This window comes from Echinococcus granulosus, assembly GCF_000524195.1.
Source record: "Echinococcus granulosus chromosome Unknown EG_S00021, whole genome shotgun sequence".
NCBI lineage: Eukaryota > Metazoa > Platyhelminthes > Cestoda > Cyclophyllidea > Taeniidae > Echinococcus > Echinococcus granulosus.
The window spans coordinates 1,018,989-1,037,460 of record NW_020170401.1 but is presented as its reverse complement, the minus strand read 5'-3'; the positions used below and the strand labels follow the sequence as shown (position 1 = coordinate 1,037,460).

The 18,472-nt window shown below is 42.7% G+C and overlaps 3 protein-coding genes across 3 annotated transcripts in view; 2 read left to right on the top strand and 1 right to left on the bottom strand. All coding sequences in view use genetic code 11, as the record gives it.

The window, feature by feature from the left end:
• Positions 1–6,103, top strand: part of EGR_03857 (MAP/microtubule affinity-regulating kinase 3) — a gene marked incomplete at both ends in the record, with an annotated part of 32,990 nt that extends 26,887 nt beyond the window's left edge. Inside the window, 3 exons of the mRNA XM_024493106.1 lie at positions 2,847–3,032; positions 4,884–5,237; positions 5,614–6,103. Coding sequence (XP_024352567.1) covers positions 2,847–3,032; positions 4,884–5,237; positions 5,614–6,103 — 1,030 coding nt within the window. The remainder of the gene's footprint in view (positions 1–2,846; positions 3,033–4,883; positions 5,238–5,613) is intronic.
• A 1,622-nt stretch (positions 6,104–7,725) lies between these two features.
• EGR_03856 (39S ribosomal protein L47) lies at positions 7,726–8,492 on the bottom strand (the record flags this gene model as incomplete). The annotated part of the gene is made up of 3 exons (XM_024493105.1): positions 7,726–8,109; positions 8,157–8,430; positions 8,467–8,492. The coding sequence occupies 3 exons, from the start codon at positions 8,490–8,492 to the stop codon at positions 7,726–7,728; spliced, it is 684 nt and encodes a 227-aa protein (XP_024352566.1).
• A 3,183-nt stretch (positions 8,493–11,675) lies between these two features.
• On the top strand, positions 11,676–15,334 carry EGR_03855 (oxidoreductase; the record flags this gene model as incomplete). The annotated part of the gene is made up of 6 exons (XM_024493104.1): positions 11,676–11,870; positions 11,901–12,041; positions 12,110–12,364; positions 12,512–12,671; positions 14,435–14,557; positions 15,123–15,334. The coding sequence occupies 6 exons, from the start codon at positions 11,676–11,678 to the stop codon at positions 15,332–15,334; spliced, it is 1,086 nt and encodes a 361-aa protein (XP_024352565.1).
• Positions 15,335–18,472: the final 3,138 nt, after the last annotated feature.

The window sequence follows — 18,472 nt, the reverse complement described above, 5'->3', positions numbered from 1 at the left end:
AATGAGGCAGGTACTACTAGTGGTCCTATATTTATGGCAAGAAAAAACATCATTTTCTCAAATTTTGCCTTTTAGCGATCACGAGTGCCACTTCTCACCTCACTTTTCTCGTCTATTTTTTTCCGACCATTGGTCAAAACATTTTCCTCTTCTCGCCTTTCTCCCGAAAGAGACGAGAAAGCTTGGTATCATTCGATATCTTTTTTTTTCGATTTTTAGAAGAGACCGCCCCTCTTTTTGCTCTTCCACTGTTCACTTGAGAAAACGTTGTTTGTCAACCTATGCATATTGCATAGTGTGTGCCAGGGTAATCATTCTCTCCATAGGGGTGGTGATTATTAGGCACTTCCTTCAATTTCCCATCCCTAAAGTAACATTTTCAGAAGATCGGCACGGGGTAAATAACCATGAAATAGTAACCAGTCAAGCACATGTCCTGGTGAATAAAACAAGGTGAAAACAAAAAATTGTGGGCCACAAAGTTCACAAGTTTTATTCATCCGATTTGGAGTTCAAATATTGTCTCTTTATGAATGCCTTACGATGATTACTTACATTGGACACCTATTGGATGCCAGAATTAACTTCAAGAGATTGTTTGCCTTTTTAGGTGAAAATGGTGCCCTGAGGTTGAGCTTGATGTAGGAAAACTATATTTCCTTGGTTTTTGAGCTGCAGGTAGGCGAAGTGATGCCACGGCCTCAAAAGTATAAAACATACGGGGTGTGGTGGTTGATCTTCTCCTGAGACATCTTGGTAGCAGATGATTTAATTAACCCTTTACTCAGTTCGGAGCGATGACACCATAAAAAGGTCAATTTGAATTTCATATTTGTGCTGTTTCCACGTCAAAAGGCGTGAAGTCTTTTCCGCTACCTGTAGAGATGGTGCCTTTGAAGAGGTATCCTTTTTCTTACACAAATAGCCAATTTCGAGAGGATTTATGAATGCCTTACAGTAATGATTGCCTAGTGGATACCTACTGGATGCCGAAACTAACTTCAATAGATTGTTTCCCCTCTTAGGTGACAATGGTGCCCTGGGGTTGAGCTTGACCGCCGGTAACTTGCTGATTAATTCAGGGAGCCTTTGCCTCACTACGCTCCTACGAAATTCGTAATGCACACATGGTCTTATGCAGTGTTCAATTTATCATGGAATCCAGCATTCACTTAATTTACAATCTTCTCTTTGATAAGGCAGCGAAACTTTTCCAGTTTTTGCTAACGATGAGGTATTAAGTCATCTGCAGACTACCTTTCACCTATCTACCTTATCAATTATACAGAACGCTGGGGGCTCCTACGTGTACTATCTCCGAATCCCACGAAGAGCTGGCCATCCTCGTCTGTGAATTCAATTAGTGGCTGCTTTTAAGTGGCTATAAAGCTTAATTTGGGAAACAGAATATCTGATTAACTATTTTTGGCTCGCTTAAGGTGGTCTCCTGAGAAGCTTTATGAATTTTTTAGCTCGTACTTCATAACAAATGCACATGAACCTCATACTAATTTAGCTCAACCCACTGCTCGACTCTCCATCTCCCCCTTCACCGTTGGTGTATTTTCAGTAAGGAATAAAATGACCGAAAAATCGTCGTGACAAGGTAAATGAGCATTCTTGCATTAAAAAAGACTGCATATAACTCTTTGTCTAATCTTTTTTTTGCAAATTTGCGTTTTATAAATGATTGCTTGAAATGTACGTTCCATCCAAAATCGTTGTCCGATAACTTTCAGTGCGGAACTTCCTCATCTCTTTCTCTCACTTTCATCGAATCTTCGGTCATCCTTTATGCGATCGATTGTGTCCGATTAATAGAAATGAGAGGAAATAGTTGTCAACTTGGTGGGTTATAGCTTTCAATTTTGTGGGCACTTACATATCCCTTAAGCATGCTACTTTCGTTTGAAAATTCGGTTACCGTCTACCTGGAATGTCGAATTATTATCCGCCTCATTTGTTGTCTACTTTATCACTGAAATTGGCTCATGCAAGGGAAGAATTTAGTATCTAGGCTGCCTTTAATTTCACATTTTCAAAGCAGCAAGTGACATTTCATTGAGTGAATCCCTCACCATTTTCTCGCATTCTTCTGTCTTGCCCTCTCAGGCGTTGTCATTGAAACTGTGGACTGTGAGAATTTTGATTTCGCGGGGAATTGGAGGTTATTAACTCTGTTGTCTCTAAATCTCATGATAAACGGTAGTATCTTGTTGGAAAATTGAATTTATTTGGCATTCGTCTTGTTTTAAATGGAATTTGGAATTCCGATTGAGATGGGGGGGGGGTCCGTTTTTATATTCTTTACCAAAATTGATGTGATTTTACACTATCCAACTGCAGATGTTTATCATTTGAAATCTAACATATTTCGCGTTTTAGCGATGGTAATTTCATTTAAAGAACACGGTTTTAAAAAAGGTGGAATTCTTCCTTTTTCCATTCTGGTATTTTCAACGCCTGTGCAAATGAGTCTTCGGCCCTCACTGTAGCGTCTGAGCTACGTCCAAAAACGTTATAAAGCGTACAAGTCTGGAAGCAGCCTTGTCATCAACGTGTGGAAGGCTCAGGAAACTGGAGCGCAAAGACTCAGTTTTTGGAGACTGGGAACAGATTGGTTCTCCCTCGAATGGCGTTAATTATTCAAAAGTACTGGAATGCAGATCATGCTACAGCTCCAAAAGTAGTCTTACTCTCGGAAACTAGTGGCACAGGTACCGTAAGCAGAGTTCTATGCTGCCAGCGTGTTGATTTGACCGCGAGAAGTGTTGAAGACCTGCACTTCAATGCAACACAATACACTGTTTCACTATTGATATTTTGCTTTACTCTTCTCCTTTTAGTCAAGTGACACCAGCACCAGTTCCCATGACCAGTCGATCCTCTAAGGGTCACCACAGCCTCTTGACAGGCACTAGCCTCGCCAGTGCGGCCAACTCCCATCACAATGAGCACTCTCTCTTGACACGCGAACTGCCATCGGTCAGTGAGCAGCATACCCTACCCTCCAGCGCTGTCCCTCGCTCTGTGTAAGTTTCACGCCCTATTTCTCCTCCCTTTGTCATTTCACCTTGTCCATTTGTTGTAGCTGTAGACAGATAAAGTAGATTGTTTCTTTTTCTTTTCACATTGAAATTGGCCAGTCACCGTGCAATATTAGTCGCACTTTTTTGCCCTCCACCTCTAGTAAGTCATAATGAGGTGGTTTTGTATTACTTTTAAATTAATTTCTTAAACTCTTCAAAAAATTGTTTAACTAGCTGAAGCAGCTATTCAATACTTTTTCCGCATATTGCCTGTGATACGAAACGATGGCTTGACATTTCACTTACTTGTGGTCTTCCCACTTTGATGAAATTCACAAAACGCTACATTTTTATGACCTCTCAAATGACAGAAACTTGGATTAATAGAAGTGACGCCCAATGTATCATAGAGATTGTCGCCTTTTCGGTGGCTTAAAATCAGATGATGGGGATGTTTTTCGTGTTTTTAAATTAGCTTACAGCGAACTTCTTATCCTGTTGGGTCTTCCAAGGAGGCATAGGAAAATTAAGCATTTAGTTACTTGAAAAGGTCGGTAGGTGTTGAGATAAATCCAGGCGCCTACGAGTTTAATACCTCATTGTATTTTAAACCGTTCCAAATTCTACTATGCAAGCCATAAACATACAAATCCTTAATTTGTTGTTTTGGTTCAATTGGCTGTACTTTGTCAGGATGGCAGTGGCCATTTGGGATAATTTACGCGATGAGAATTCCGGCCATCCCTTTCAACTTGTTTTCATAACGGGTTTTCACTTAGTGGTTAATTCATTTTCACCGAGTCTAGTAGAACCGTCTTTCATTAGCCACATTCTCACCAAACACTTAGGCATCTCTGCATTACTTTCACGTCTGAATTAATGTTTTTGAAGGTAGTACGTGTATCTGACCTGCCGTCTGCTCTAAAAGCTATTGGAAGGATCCGGATTGAAGTGCTAGCTTGAAAAAGTGATCACTTTGTGCTTTAACGATAACCGGAATATCAAGAACAACCGATCGGAAATTTTGACGAGAGATCAACTATTGTTTCATAAATTAGCCTTGACCTATCGTTCAAAACAATTTCGCTGACCCAATCGCTTGTCCATGTACTTTTGCCTTAAAAACTGGGTCGATTGCCTTTCCTCACCCCATGGCCGCTGTTGTGGCCATACCTCTGTGTCTGTTAATTTTAAATGTGCAAAACCCCTCTCTTTCAGCATAAAAGGCACCGTCTCTCCAAACTTCAACCGACGCAAACTTGAGTACACCTCTCTTAGGTATTCCCATTTTCACGCACACACACGCCTCTAATCTCACACCTGCATTCCAACCGCCCCCACTTAACTGCCCCCAACCCCCCCTAACTGTTGTATTTTCGCTTGCTCGTTCTCGTCTGTTGCACGCTTTTTCTTCGTCCTCCAGCCTTCTCGTATGACTGTCCATGCTTCAGCATTTCCCATATCCGTTACGCTTTTTGTTCTAAGATGCTAGTGGCGGCGGCAGCGGCATCTTTTTCTAATGCACCCACTCGATCGGTGTATTCACATGAGCAGGGTACTCATTGCTATTAAATGTTGTTGTCTTTTTACAGAGGAAAAGAATTAGCACCCATACCTTTCCTACGACAAAGATTCAACTACACCTCGCTTAGGTAGCTACCAATCCGTGGTGTATCCCTTCCCCTCCTCTTGTCTCCTCTCTCCTCCCCCTTCTCACTTCATCGTGAAGCACTTCAATTTGCGCACCAACAATAATGCATCTTAACACACCCAGCAGTCATGACTGCTATGCGTATATTACACATACCGATTGCTCAATTTTGACTGGCATCCTTTTTTCCCTCCATTTTGCAGAATGGGTGCCAATGTGGCGGCTCCCGGCGGTCAGCTGGTGAGTGCTGCGGGTCGAACCAACCTTGCACTGTCTGGAACGTCCTCCACGACTCCTGGTGTTATCAGCGGCGCTGCCACCATGGCGAGTGGTGGAAACTTCTCACGTCTTACTGCCGAGCGGAGAACCATTCACACGGCTCCACACCAACTTCCCTCTTCGTTAGACGACTACGATAGTGCAACCGGTGGTGCGAGCATTGCGGCGCGAAATGTTGGTCTCTCCGAGGTCTCTAACACTACCTCCGGTACAGGCGCGAATTCCAGTGGTGGAGCTGTCAACTTCTTGAAGAGCCTTACGCAGAAGATTGGCCGGAAGTAGGTGTCTCGAATCCCTAGGTCGTCATTATTCTTTAATCTACCGATTTATTTCAAGTAGCAACTGTTTGAAAAGTGCAGTATATGTCCCACGTGGAATGCTTATTAGATGGAGCCATTGTTCAAGTCCTCATTAAACCTTTGCCGTATCTTTGCGATTATCCAAATTAATTTCATGGGCGTTATTCGTATTTCACGAGAGAAAGAAAATATAACATAAGTACAAACCAAAATGTGGGCTGGAATACACCGGAAACTTGATGTTGTGTGCACTGTTTTCCGTAGGTATAAAAAACCCAATTTCAACTCAAACAACCTTGTCTTAGGTGTTTCAGATTAGCATGCTCTTATACTACGTCTTCTTTTATCTCTTTAGCCGTCCAGGAATGAATCCCTCGACACCGGTGACATCGCCACAAACAGCCATTATGACCACTTCAACAATATCCTCGAACGCCTCCGGCGGTAGCACGGACAAGTCCGACTCAGCGAGCGGCTCGAATGCACTCGACAACTGCCTCGCTGTCGGCTCCAGTGTTGAAGGTGGCAATGACGGAACTTTGAAGCCTCGCAGTTTGCGTTTCACGTGGACCATGAAGACAACTTCCACTAAGGACCCGACAGTGATGCTAAAAGAAATTAAGAAGGTGCTAACTGAGCAAAACTGCGAGTACGAGCAGCCGGAGACCTACCTCCTTATTTGTCGTCATGGCGACCCGGAGGCAGACACGTGTGTGCAGTGGGAGATGGAGGTATGCAAACTTCCACGGCTTTCCATGAACGGAGTGCGGTTCAAACGCATTTCAGGCACTGCTATTGGGTTTCGCAACATTGCTACGAGGGTATCTGATGCGCTGCACCTGTGAGGAATGATTGTTAGTGGTCTCCCCTCTTTCCGTCTTCTCCCTCCCGCCGTTCCTCCCTTCCCCGCCTACTTATTTTGCATTTCCGCGCATCTCTTTTCATCGCCGCTGTCGCCATCTGATTTACGCAATGGTCATCGCGTTTTCCCATGCACCACCATCACTGCCCAGTTATGTAAATACACACGAGCAAGCATACATAAATATACACAGTTCTGTTCCCACACTGCCTGGTTGTTGGACGTGTTTCCCCTCTCCGCTCCCTCCTCAACTCTGGTTCGTATATCCCGGTTTTCTTGCTCCAAGTCGCCCTTCCACCTCCCTCCTTTTGACGAGCTTTTCGCCCCTATTTTCTGTTCTTTGTGAAAATTCACGCATACCCTCCTTAGGCCATCTCTTTCTCCCCTCTCCATCTCCTACCGCTCACTTGGTCACTTCTTGCGTGATGTGAAGTGGCGCGGTGGCCGAGTGTGCCCTCTTTCGCTCTCTAAACCACGAAACGATAATCCTCGCCCCTTTACCTCTTGAAAAAGGGAGATACATTCGCAAACCCACCCGCCGTCCCACCCAACCACTCGCTCGCTCACCCGCCTTTCACACAAAACATTATACATAAAGGATAAACCTTCGAATGAAGTTCTCGCATTTGGATGCTTGCTCAAACTGGGACCGGAGCTTTGGAGTAACGCTGCTTGAGAACCGCTGTTTCGAGTTCGTGATATAAGTGCCGTTCCGAAAACGATGTTACGTGACATCATATGTGAGCTAATTTGCGTTGTTACTTCTTATATTGGTAAGAAATCTACCTTAGATTGTCGTTTGTCACTTGAATGCCTTCTATCGTGCTGAGGTTATGCGCTCGGTAGGTTGCGACTTGGGTCCATTATCAATGGAGAGGAGATAGAAGACTTGTAGCACAGGGTTCGGATGAGCAGAGCTGCACTTCATCGGCGCGAAGACCGGCGAATCGCAGGAAGGGGAAGGTACTCGTACTATTGTGGGCATTTCACGATGTCCCTAATGCTGCATCGCGGTTGCTCAAGGAGATGTTAAACACGCAGGTCAGAGAATGGCTTCATCAACAAGTCATTGAAGGGATGGGAGACTCGTGGCATGCGTAACGTGAACGAAGGTCCGCACCACTGTCGTGGGCACTAAATGCCGGTTGACGCTTCGCGTGAGCCACATTCCGTTAGAGCGTTAGTGGATGTCCTTATCCGGGAGTTTAGTTTTTAGCGCCCGATCAAGCTTTGCAAAGTGGGTCCTCATAAGAATGAACTAGGACTTAATGCATCATTTAAAAACCAGCCTGATGGCGCGATATGTGCAGGGTGACTTACCGACAACTTTTCTTTGCAGCACACTACCACGGGTAAACAGTCAGACGACGGAGATTAATTACTTTAGTACTTCCAACAGCACGAAAACACTTAATTACGACAAACCAGAATTCGAGTCCGCTGCAAGATGATTCACCTGGGGGTACAAAAACCACCGTTGTGGCAAATCAGCACCTTGCGGAACAAACTCACCAAAGGATACGAATAGGCAGCACCGATAAGACTAAAGGGGATGATTTCGCCAATAATAAGTGGATGTACAACAGATCCCAAAAGTATCAAGCTCTAGTCATTCTGTCCCCCAGCCAGAGCCGTAGTTGGGGCCGGACGACGCTCAAATGAATCCACATCTGATATCTTGAATATGCGCTTTCGTCGATCGAACTCGCTCTTAAATCTTTCCGCTCTGTCGCGTTCCCGACGGTCGCGTATCTCTTTCTCGCGTTCTGCACGAAGATAACGGAGGGTCCATGCTGACCACATTTCCTCTTCTGCGTCTGTGCTTGCCTGAGGTTCTAGATGTTCCTCGCTCAGTCGTCGAACTGGACGACCCAGTTTGTCTACACCATCCACCTCTCGTGGACCCACCCATTCACCGCGTTCTAACTCACAGATGGCTTTGTCGCGCTCCTCAATCACTTGCAAAATATTTTCCATGCTCTCTTCAACCTATTCAAAGGAGGTGCAAAATCATACATTTTAAGGACTGACGATACCTTTTCAAAGCGCTCCGGGTTGGGCATACGTTCAAGACGCCGCCAGTGCTCCTCCTCCATTGTCATCAACATATTTCTCTCCTTGAGGAGAATGTACCACAAGCAGTGAAGATCGGCGGAATTTTTACAGCGCAGTTCGTCCACTCGCCATGGTCTGCCAGCTTTGACGCTAATCTCTCCCCAGTTCTTTGGGTCGTCAAAAAATTCATTTAGACCGAGAACTCTTGCTGAAAGATAGGTGCTTCTATTCACGCCCTTTTGGAGCAAGGTAAATCTGTGTAGGATTGTAAACGGGTCATTTTACACCTACCCTCGGGACAACAGCTTAAGTCGCATGTGTAGACGTCCTCTATTGGGTACTTCGCATTATGCGCTCGATAAAATAAGAAGTATTAACAGAACTGAGTATATGGGGTACAATGTTTAATAGCAAACAATAGAAAAAGATTGTTCTGTTTGACATGCTTAATATTTTTACAGCCAATTTAGACCTTAATAGTGCCTTATAATTTTACATAGCAGATTTACTAATAATCCAGTGCCTTAACTTCATTAATTTGCTTTTTTAATTATGTTAGTAACGGTTTTTGTAACACTTTTTGCTGGCGACCTTGATTAAAGACGCAGATCTAAATAACTGTTAGACACAGGCGTCCTTTTTTAAGCACTTTGGCAGTACCCTTCACACATCAGCCGTTTGCTTAAGATCGCAGTAAGACATAGTATTTAGTTAGAAGAATGATTATAGCCGTACCTCTGGGTCCCGTCCTTAAAAGAAGTAAGAATGCATAAAACAATAACTCTATTTAACTCTCATTTTTCGTGGAGACGATTATGGTCTACTCAATTCTTCCCTCTCCGGGTGAACTGTCCTCCGAGCCATGCCAGCTGCATAAGCAGTTCTGTATTCCAAATATATATATATATATTCTGCCCGAAAATTGCGTCGTCTTTCAGCTTCATGGCTGCCTTGGGCCGTTACGTTGGTGGCAGTGGAAAGCAAACCTGATCCTAATGGTTACCAAATCTGATATCTAATACTGAGTGAAAAATCCTGTACCGAAGAAATTGCAAATGCTACAGATGTGAGAATCAGCAGTGCTCCATAACAGAAGGATTAAAATTAGCGCCTACCTTTGACAACAACTCCAGCATCATATTCGCTCAAAAGGTAATCAACAACAGAAGCAGCACTAGCTGTAATGTAATACAATGGTAGCTTATCCCTCGGTATTAGTGAGACGCAACTTTTGTACTTTCGAATTAGCCTTCTTGTACCTTACTGGGTGAGCTGGCCTTTGGACTATGCCAATAGCCCAAGCACCTTCTCTGTGCTAAATATGTTTATTCTGCCCTAGTATTGTGTTCTCTTTCGTCTTCGGGGAGTCTTGAGACGCTACATTAGTGGTAGCAGAAAGCAAACTTGATCCTAAAAAGCACGTATCCTGTTTTCACTTCTGCGTGATAAACATTAGTGGAGCAGAAGAAGTACATATGCCATGGATGGGAGAATGGTGATGACCCCTAATAAAAGGGTTGAAGTTGACGTCTATCTTCGGCATCTCTCCCAGTTCCGTAATCTGTAAGAAAGCAAAAAACAACTGAAGCGACGCTAGCCGTGAACCATCTGGAAGTTTCGCTACAGACTTTCCCTACTGTCCCCATGGACCTGTTTTAAGTCCCGTCCTTCCTTACACAAATCTACTTTTAGGCCAGTGTTCCTACATCCATCTACGGACGCGCATGATGGCCAGCGCAATTCCCCATCCTGAATCAAGTCCCCAAACCAGACGAAACTCCAGACCCAGTTAAGTCATCGAATGGGATCAGTGACCTTGAGGTCAAGTATCCCCTCAATTGCACGCTAATTCGGTGACTGGCACGGTAGGATGGCGGATGATTCTTTGCAGCACCGACTACATTGTAATGGCTGACCCAAAGGGTTGACCTGCGAAAGTGCTGGGGATGAAGCTCAAAAGAGGAGGAAGGCTATATAATATGATAGTGGTTCACCCCTCGGTATTGGTGGAGCGCCAATTTTGTACTTTGAATTAGCCCTCATATACCTCGCTATGTGAGCTAGCCTTTCGGGCCATGTCTATAGCCCAAACACCTTCTCTGTGCTGAATATATACTCTGCCCTAGTATTGTGACTTCTTTTTTTCTTCAGGGAGTCTTAGGACGCTACAGTAAATTATCTAGCAATACTTCCTCATGGAGCCGCTTACCGTATCTGTATGAAGAAGTCAAATATGTTAAAAGGCGATACAAACTTTACTTATCTCAGAGCTGAATAGAACCCAGAAAAATATGACTAGACAACACTAAAATGAAAGCAATGAAACGAAAGGAATAGGAGCAGAATCCTTCTCCCACTTAACTATGATCAACCTCACTTTTAATTTGGCTCCAGTTATAAACACGCGCTATTTCCAGCACACATTGTGGCCCCGAATCCATTTTTACAGGACGAGACTACGAAATCGGCAAAATCGGCAAGAGGGATGGGTGGCATTGCAGTCAGATAACGCCTTAGTTGCATGGAAAATAGATGACTGAAACGTTGGCTGGATGGTTATTTCCAAATAACATTGATCGCGTTGTGAAAGCTGTTAAGCAAAAGTGATTAAAGTCAGCGCCGGAGGCGACGCTCGAAGAAAAGGGAAGGGGATATGCAATGCGTCAGTCGTTTGATCCACTGTCGACATTGTGCCTACGCTAGGTAGGCTGGAATTTAGGCCGTCCCAGTAGACCTAAGCCTTATTGCATGTTGAACATTACATTCTGCTCTAGTGTTACAGGTTTTGTCTTCAAAAAGGGCTCAAAAACGTTGCAGGATTACTATTATTTTTCACAAACAATTGCAAGCAGCGAGTACTTGAGTGTTATACTTATGTTGTTTTAATGTACCTCTCAAGGGGAGGCGGTTAGGAAATACGAACCTCGTAAGCGGATCGCCCTCTCCCGTACCTAGTGACTGCGGTTCTCCCCCTTCTTAAATGTTGTACTTTCCCTCTCCATCGTTTCCTCTTTAATAAATATGTCCAAAATGAATTAGCTGGGCTTGTCTAAGAACGCTAGGAATGAAGAAGTCGAGATCGATGAGGCTTGCCCTACATGAGTGCTTATGTTATTACCCTCGTGGTTAAACAAAGCATTACGCATAAATATGCATAATGTATGCTCTTCCCCTCAGCGCTACGTCTTCTTATAATTTTACGTAACAGTTAATGCTCCATAAATATGCACGTAAGATTTTGTATAGTTTGTCAAGCAGATGTAGTATGCATCCAATTTTATTCGTGAACCATTTTAAGTAAGGTGGTTAAAGTATGTGACGTATCGACCATGCGAAGAACGCAACCAGGACAATTTCTTTGCAACACTTAAGTTGCTTAGATGCTTTTCGCAGATATATAATCAACTACTAGACATGTAACACTAAATAATTTGTTTAAAGTAGTCAGTCATCAACTTCTAAGTGTCACCAACAATTTGTTACATTTTGATTTGGATTGGATGGCACTGGATAGCAAAGTTTGCGTCGTTGTTGGTGCTAGCGCAGGGATTGGCAGAGCTATTGCCTTGCGATTTGGGCAAGAAGGGGCCAAAATAATAGTGTGTGCCAGAAGAATGCATTTACTAGAAGCCCTTACAAAAGAAATCGGAAGTAATGCGGTTGCAAAGCATTTGGACGTTACCAACCACGAAGAGGTATAGCAATTGCTCTAACTACTTCAAAAGGTTCAAAAAACGTTATGCAGTATTTTTGCTGAGTTTGGGAGGATTGATATCCTTGTTTATGCTTCTGATATCTTTGCATACTCCCTTATAACAAATAAGTTATTCGATGAATGGTGGACAATGATCGCCACCAACTGCCAGGTAAATAAAAAACAGTCTGTTTTCAGTTATTAAAACTTTAAGCAAAATGTATTGTTTATTGGTGTTAGGGTCTAGTTGATGTTGTTGGATCAGTTTTTGCCGAAATGCGTAGCAAAAATCTAACTGGCAACATCGTCGTCATTAGTTCGGATGCGGGTCGAGTGCCTTTCCCCGGTCTAGCTGTCTACTGTGGAACCAAGTTTTTTGTTGAAGGGTTTCTACGCTCACTTCGTTTGGAGTCCAAGCCCAACGAAATCGTTATCACCTCAATACAACCTGGTGACGTCGCAACTCCGGCACAGCAGTGGACCACTGATACTGAGGTTTGAAGCCCTTCTTTAAAATAGATGTATTTGTAGTCTTAACTTAGAAATATTTTGGTTTGAAGGGCCTACTTTTGACTTAAAACGAAAATATTCCCTTACTAAGATAGCAAATTAGGGTGCTATCTTGACTTTTCATATTTTTAGGCGGCCCAGCTGTTTTCCCCGCTTAACCGACCTCCTGAAGAATGTCAAAAGGCATGGGAGGCGATGCTAAAACCCCAGCAGGTTGTCGAGGCAGTATTGTTTGCCGTCTCCCAGCCGAAAGGCACCGCTATTAACGAGGTGCTAATCGAGCCAATCACAGGTCCCGTCTGAGACCCTTCTTTCATTACCTATTATTATTGTTGCTATCAAAATCGCTGTTACCAACTATTTTCATATTTCATCGTGATGTTAGTCTGACATATATCTTTGCTTGTTTCCATCGTATAGATTATTTCAGTATGATGCGTTTAAGACTATTGGGTATTTTGAAAATTACCCAAGATTTCTTTGAATGCCCACATTGTATTATTTTTTATCACTTTACCTCATTTTCTAAAGGACGTTTAGCTGATCTTTCTAAGCTAGTTGAAGTAGTTTCTTTGGCTGCAGCTACTTGGCACGAAACAGTTTAAATTGGTTTGTAAATATGGCTTAATCAAAAGCGAATTTTCCATTCCTTCAGCATTAAACACCATTTCTTTCGTGCTATTTTAGTGTGGTTCAGAATAATAAATACGTGAATCATACACCTACATTCATTTATTACTTAGAAAAGAGCAACTTCTCTTTTTTCAATCTCAAGTTAGCCTCATTACCAGTAACAAGTAATTGCTGTTACTTGAAAATCACAGCTTTAACTTATCCAAAATTAACGAAGGGATGAAAACATATGATGACTTTCGATCAACTTGGGACATCTCTTCAGTTCGCATGGGTTTCATACACAAAAGTTTCTGTGTATATGCATAATTGGTGCTCAATGTCACCACCTTCGCTGAAAAACTACGAGGTCTTAAGCACCTGTTCCTATAAGGCTCCACCGTTCATAACGCGGTGATCTTGGCACTTCTCGTAACCACTCGTCCGAGCCGATTTGCATAAGGGTGAAGACCATGGAGTGGTTTATCAACACAAAAAGAACGTTTCTTACCACTCTCTTTCAGGATCAACCTTAGTGACCCACCTTAGCAAAGAATCTTGAGGGCATACATTTATAGGTATTGCTTTAGGGCAAATGATATTCCACACCGAGTGAGTCCTATGTGCAGCTCACAGTTGGTTGAATTAGTCTTCTAAAAATTCGATGTTGGGTGTCTTGAAGGGTTCACACTATTATTGGTGAAGCTAAATACAATGACTGGGCATTCCGATAAATACGACAATCCAACAAGTTTTTGGAGGCTATTCATTCTGCTAACTTACTTGGTTCCCTAATGTGGATGGAAACCAAACAATTCCTCCAATACAGTTTTAGCCACTTTGTGCAACAGTTAAACGGCCTTCTTCGAAGCTTGAGATCGGAAAGTGGGGAACTGGAAGGATTCCCTAAGTTTTCCATTTCTTTACAGTAAATCATGAATAGACTTATTACAACGGATTTATTTTCGTCCGGCTGGATTGATCCAAATTAAACATGACCCATGTTAAGAATGGTATCCAGTGAGCTGACACTCTGTTTGATAGCGTCAGCCTTATTCACGATTTTATTTCAGGCTACAGGGTTGACAGCACCTCTTAAGCAGATCTTGTAGGAACTGCTAGAAAAAGAGCGATTCCCCATTTCAAACTCCACTGGGATGTTGATTCTGTTACAAGCTTATTAACAAATGATCGCTGAATGTCTCCATGCTTATATGTGTGTGTGTTATTCCTGTAGTTAATGATCATGCAAGCCTTTATTATTCCTGAGAAGCAAACATTGTATTTGTTTCTCCTTCTGAACATTACAAGTTTATTCGCCTGTCCAGCCCACCTGCTGAAGCCATTTTTATATCAATTTTTTGTTAAATAAAATGAACTCCGAACGCTTACTGTCTGGTCTTGAAGTTGGAAAAATAGCTTGGATCGTCTATTCTTGGACAGGCACAATTGCAACATTGATGCACTCGCTACCGGAACCTGGACCAGTAGAGGTAGACCTGCAGAGTGGACATGTTTCGCTGTTCAAAGACAGTACCATCACTAGTCCTACCTGCTGCTTAAAAGGTAAGGCAGCACGCTAAATAGTCCAAAATCAAGAGCATCTGCCATGCGTTTTATGGCTTTGAAAGTCAGGTTTCAGTAATTATAAATTCTAATTTGTGGCACAGGAATCAGATAGGAATTCAAAGCATCTCGAATATGCGACATAGGTGTTGAAACTAATAGCCACAAATCTACTTCGACTACGTGCAAAAGCATACAATTTGTGATTAAGTAGGCAAGGGGTGTTCCTGCTATCAAGAAAGCCCAGATTTCTGAGAAAGAATTCAAATCCAAGGATTAATATTTCGGCTTAAATTTAAAGGCGGATAATGTGCTTTTGGATCAGTACATGTTCATTACATTGGCTGACTTTGGATTCGAGTGCTTTTAGATGTTAGTGGACCCTATCTTCTGCTAACCAAGTGGTGTTGCGGCACCGGAGATCTTCAGGAGTGAGCCCTACCTAGGGTGTTTGAGGATATTCAAAGCCTTAGTGTAATCCACTGCGTCCCAGCCTGTGGTGTGTTGGCTTTCAATAGACAAGACCATGTCAGGGCACCCTACTAGCCTCAAAAGTCTTGTGAAGACTTGCTGAAACGGTTGCTAGCCGAATTGCCTAGCAAAAGGCCCTCTATAGCCGAGATCTACAACTGCCATATCTACCGTGACACGGGCGGAAAGTTACGACGTATCAGTGATACATCTCCTAGCTCTTCACATCTACGTTACTTCAGTCAAATTCACAGTGTTGTGTCGAGGCTCTACACTAAGAGACATTTTGTGCTGCATCACCTTTAGTAGGAAATTCGCCCTAATATATATATTAAGGGTGATATCAAGCGTCATGTCCTCTTTGCCATCTTGTTCTCATTTCACTGCTACCGAGTCGTCCATTTGCCTTTTAATCGCCTACTGGAAACGCACTTTTATGCATAAAATCTTCCCAGACATGTTATAAACCTTCGTTTTAATGCTATATGTGATGCCAAGAAAGGTCAACCTCCACGATCACCAATGTTGTGCCTGAGTTCTGTCTGAAGACTATACATTGCGTGTGTTCGAGTAGAAAATTTATTAAAATTGTAGCAAAAAAGGTTGGTTCACCAAGTGGGTAAATTAAACTGCAGGAGTCAAAGAGCCAGCACCATTAACTGGACGGCCTAAACTGAGATTAAAGTAGAGAAATGTAAATGCGAGTTTGCGTAACATTAGGTCTCTTCAAATCTCAAAAAGGACACATAATTACCTCCGAGTGGTCTGAGGCGTTTCAAACGAAAGGCACGTTTAAAATGGACTTTTGTCTCTTTGGATAAGTTTGTCTCGAGGCGAAAAAGCTAATAATAGTAGCCAGCAATAAAACAAAGATTGGGAAAGTTAGTGGCTCTCCAAACCCAAGCTTTACCAGAAATGCTCGAGGCAATGAAAAGTGAATGAGGATGGAGGGGGAATTAAAACTTCCAGTGGACTTTCAGGGAGCGGACGAAACGTCAATTTAGATGATTGCTGGTAAAAAATCTTTCCTTGATTGATCATTCAAAATCCATTTTAAAATTATGGGAATTTTACAGTACCATTCTGAAAATGTCTACAAGATTACCTTATTGTTTAAATTTGCCTTGTAGATGAGAAGCGGTCAGTATGATGCGAAGCTGGTAACTGAGCTGACACCATTAGCCCCTGGGGAGAAAACGAACTCCCGACCCACATAAACTTGATCCCCTGTACACTTTTATATTAGGTGTCCACATTTAACCAATCTGCTGAATCAGAGTGTGGGAAGGTTGAGGTGGGGAGATTGGATTACTAAACCTGCTACACTTATCCCCAGAGATCTCATCAAATTTATTTCGACTTTATTTGAAAAGACGTAACTTTACTCCACTCTTAGGACATAGCATCATCAGCCACCACGCGGTAGAGTCTATTTTTATTAGTGCTTATATGCATTTTCCATTTTTATTTGCTGTCCCAACGCTCTACCCTCCCCATGCCACCCTCTCACCCCCCGGTCAAGAGCAGGACAATTCGCCTGGCATTAATGGAGGGGGCCATTGCTGTAAAGGCACACTTTCCTTTCCACTAAAGTACTTTCGACTGATGTGAATTTCAAATACCTAGATGACTAGGCTAGCGGTGTATGCTTAGGCAAAATTTGTGAGATCAGGGTAGCGACCTAATGACCTCGGTGCAGCTAGTGCAACATGGCAGTGTGTGAAGTGTCTGTGTTCGAACCAACACCACATTCAGAGGGTCTGCCAAGTCTAGCTAGTCTTATTTACTTGTACATTTAGAAGAGGTGAAGACGTGGTAGAGCACAATATAGGCCTTGCCTTCTGCCTACATCGAGGTGCCCTCCACTGCCTACCGAAGAACCTCCATTTAGTTGGTTAGGAATGGGTGTTGTAATACTTTGACTGGCTGTTTAACTCTTCATTGCTGTTACACGAACAACTGTGGCTCCTCATTTACATTTTTGGGTCATACCCACATCAACTCAGTCCCTCCGCACAGGAAAGACTCGAAGCACTTCAGTATTGCTTAAGATTTGACCGTCATACCTGGAAGGGATGTTAGACACTTTGTTTGCATGCTATGTGCTTCAGTAATGAAAGATGGGTTTATTTGCAAAAGGGAAAGGCCTGGGCCAAAAAATACACTTCTTACTAATAAATATCAGTTAAGAGCCAGGTATTTTAAAGAACTACATGCATTTGTTTCCGTGGTATGGAAAAATTAGCCAAGCAAAATCGGTTAGCATGAACGAATGCATTGAATGCGTTGACAGGAGTAGGGCGTCCACTTTGGATACCTGAACCTAAGGTGACTTTCAAAAGTAGGGGTGCCGAAGTCACATGTGCTTTTGAAGATAAGGCCAAGCTGCAGAGAAAGTTTAAAGAGTGATAAATACACCTTCTCCGCGCGCTCAGCATTTGGTAGACGACTTATTCGCGGTGGAAAGAGAGGATGAGTTGTGGTATTAGTTCTGTGTAGCTAATGCAAAATGATTCATAAAGTAATAAAATTTTATCTCTTTCAAAGAACTCTGATTTTCTAGCCCCACACCATGATTCTAGAGCTAAATAAGTATTAATGCTTGATTAGTGAAAAAATTCACGCCACCTTTGAAACAGCAACGTATATTTGATCGAATAACGAAACAAAAAAATTGAATAAGCAGTTTGCTGGAATTAAATGAATCTTAGAAATTCCATGACCTTGTCTATGTAAGTTACAACGGCTGAATAAATGTGTGGTTGCCTAGAGGCAATATTCCAACGGGAAGTATTGGAAAAGAGGAAAGGGTAACTTACTTGAGAATGCGATAACTTAGTAAATTGTTCTAGATAAATGGCTTACCAAAGAAAGTAATAAACTCTCCATCGAGTCTACAAATTATTTTAATTAGGACTAACTAAATATGCTGCTAAAACCGCAACGAGTTAAGGTGGCATGGAAGGACATACTACTTACAAAAGTTCAGAAGACCTGGGGGTCTATTAGTATGACCTGACAGTCATTCCCCGGAGTGGAAGCACTACAAAGAACGAGTCTTCTCTGAAGTAAGAAGATGTCATAATGCTAGGGCCTACTGGCATGGCCTGCAGGCCATCTGTCCTGCAACCTTACTCGTTGATTGTCTAGTTGGTGGACAGGATGGAATCCAGTCAATTCGGGTACAGAAAATCCTTTCAGAATAGAGCCAAGTCAGCTTACGAAAAAGAGCTAAAAGTACACGAGGGTGGTGACGACTGTTGTACTTTAGCCCTCCATCCACCAGACGCCTACACGCGCCTCTGCTTTGAAGTCTGTATCTCTCTGGTCAATCGGCTGGAAAAGCTGATATGCACAACAGATTGTAACACTGTCCATTAGTCTATCGTGACAATTTATTGTTTTGCCCTTTTATACTGAACATGCACATCAAGTAAATGATGA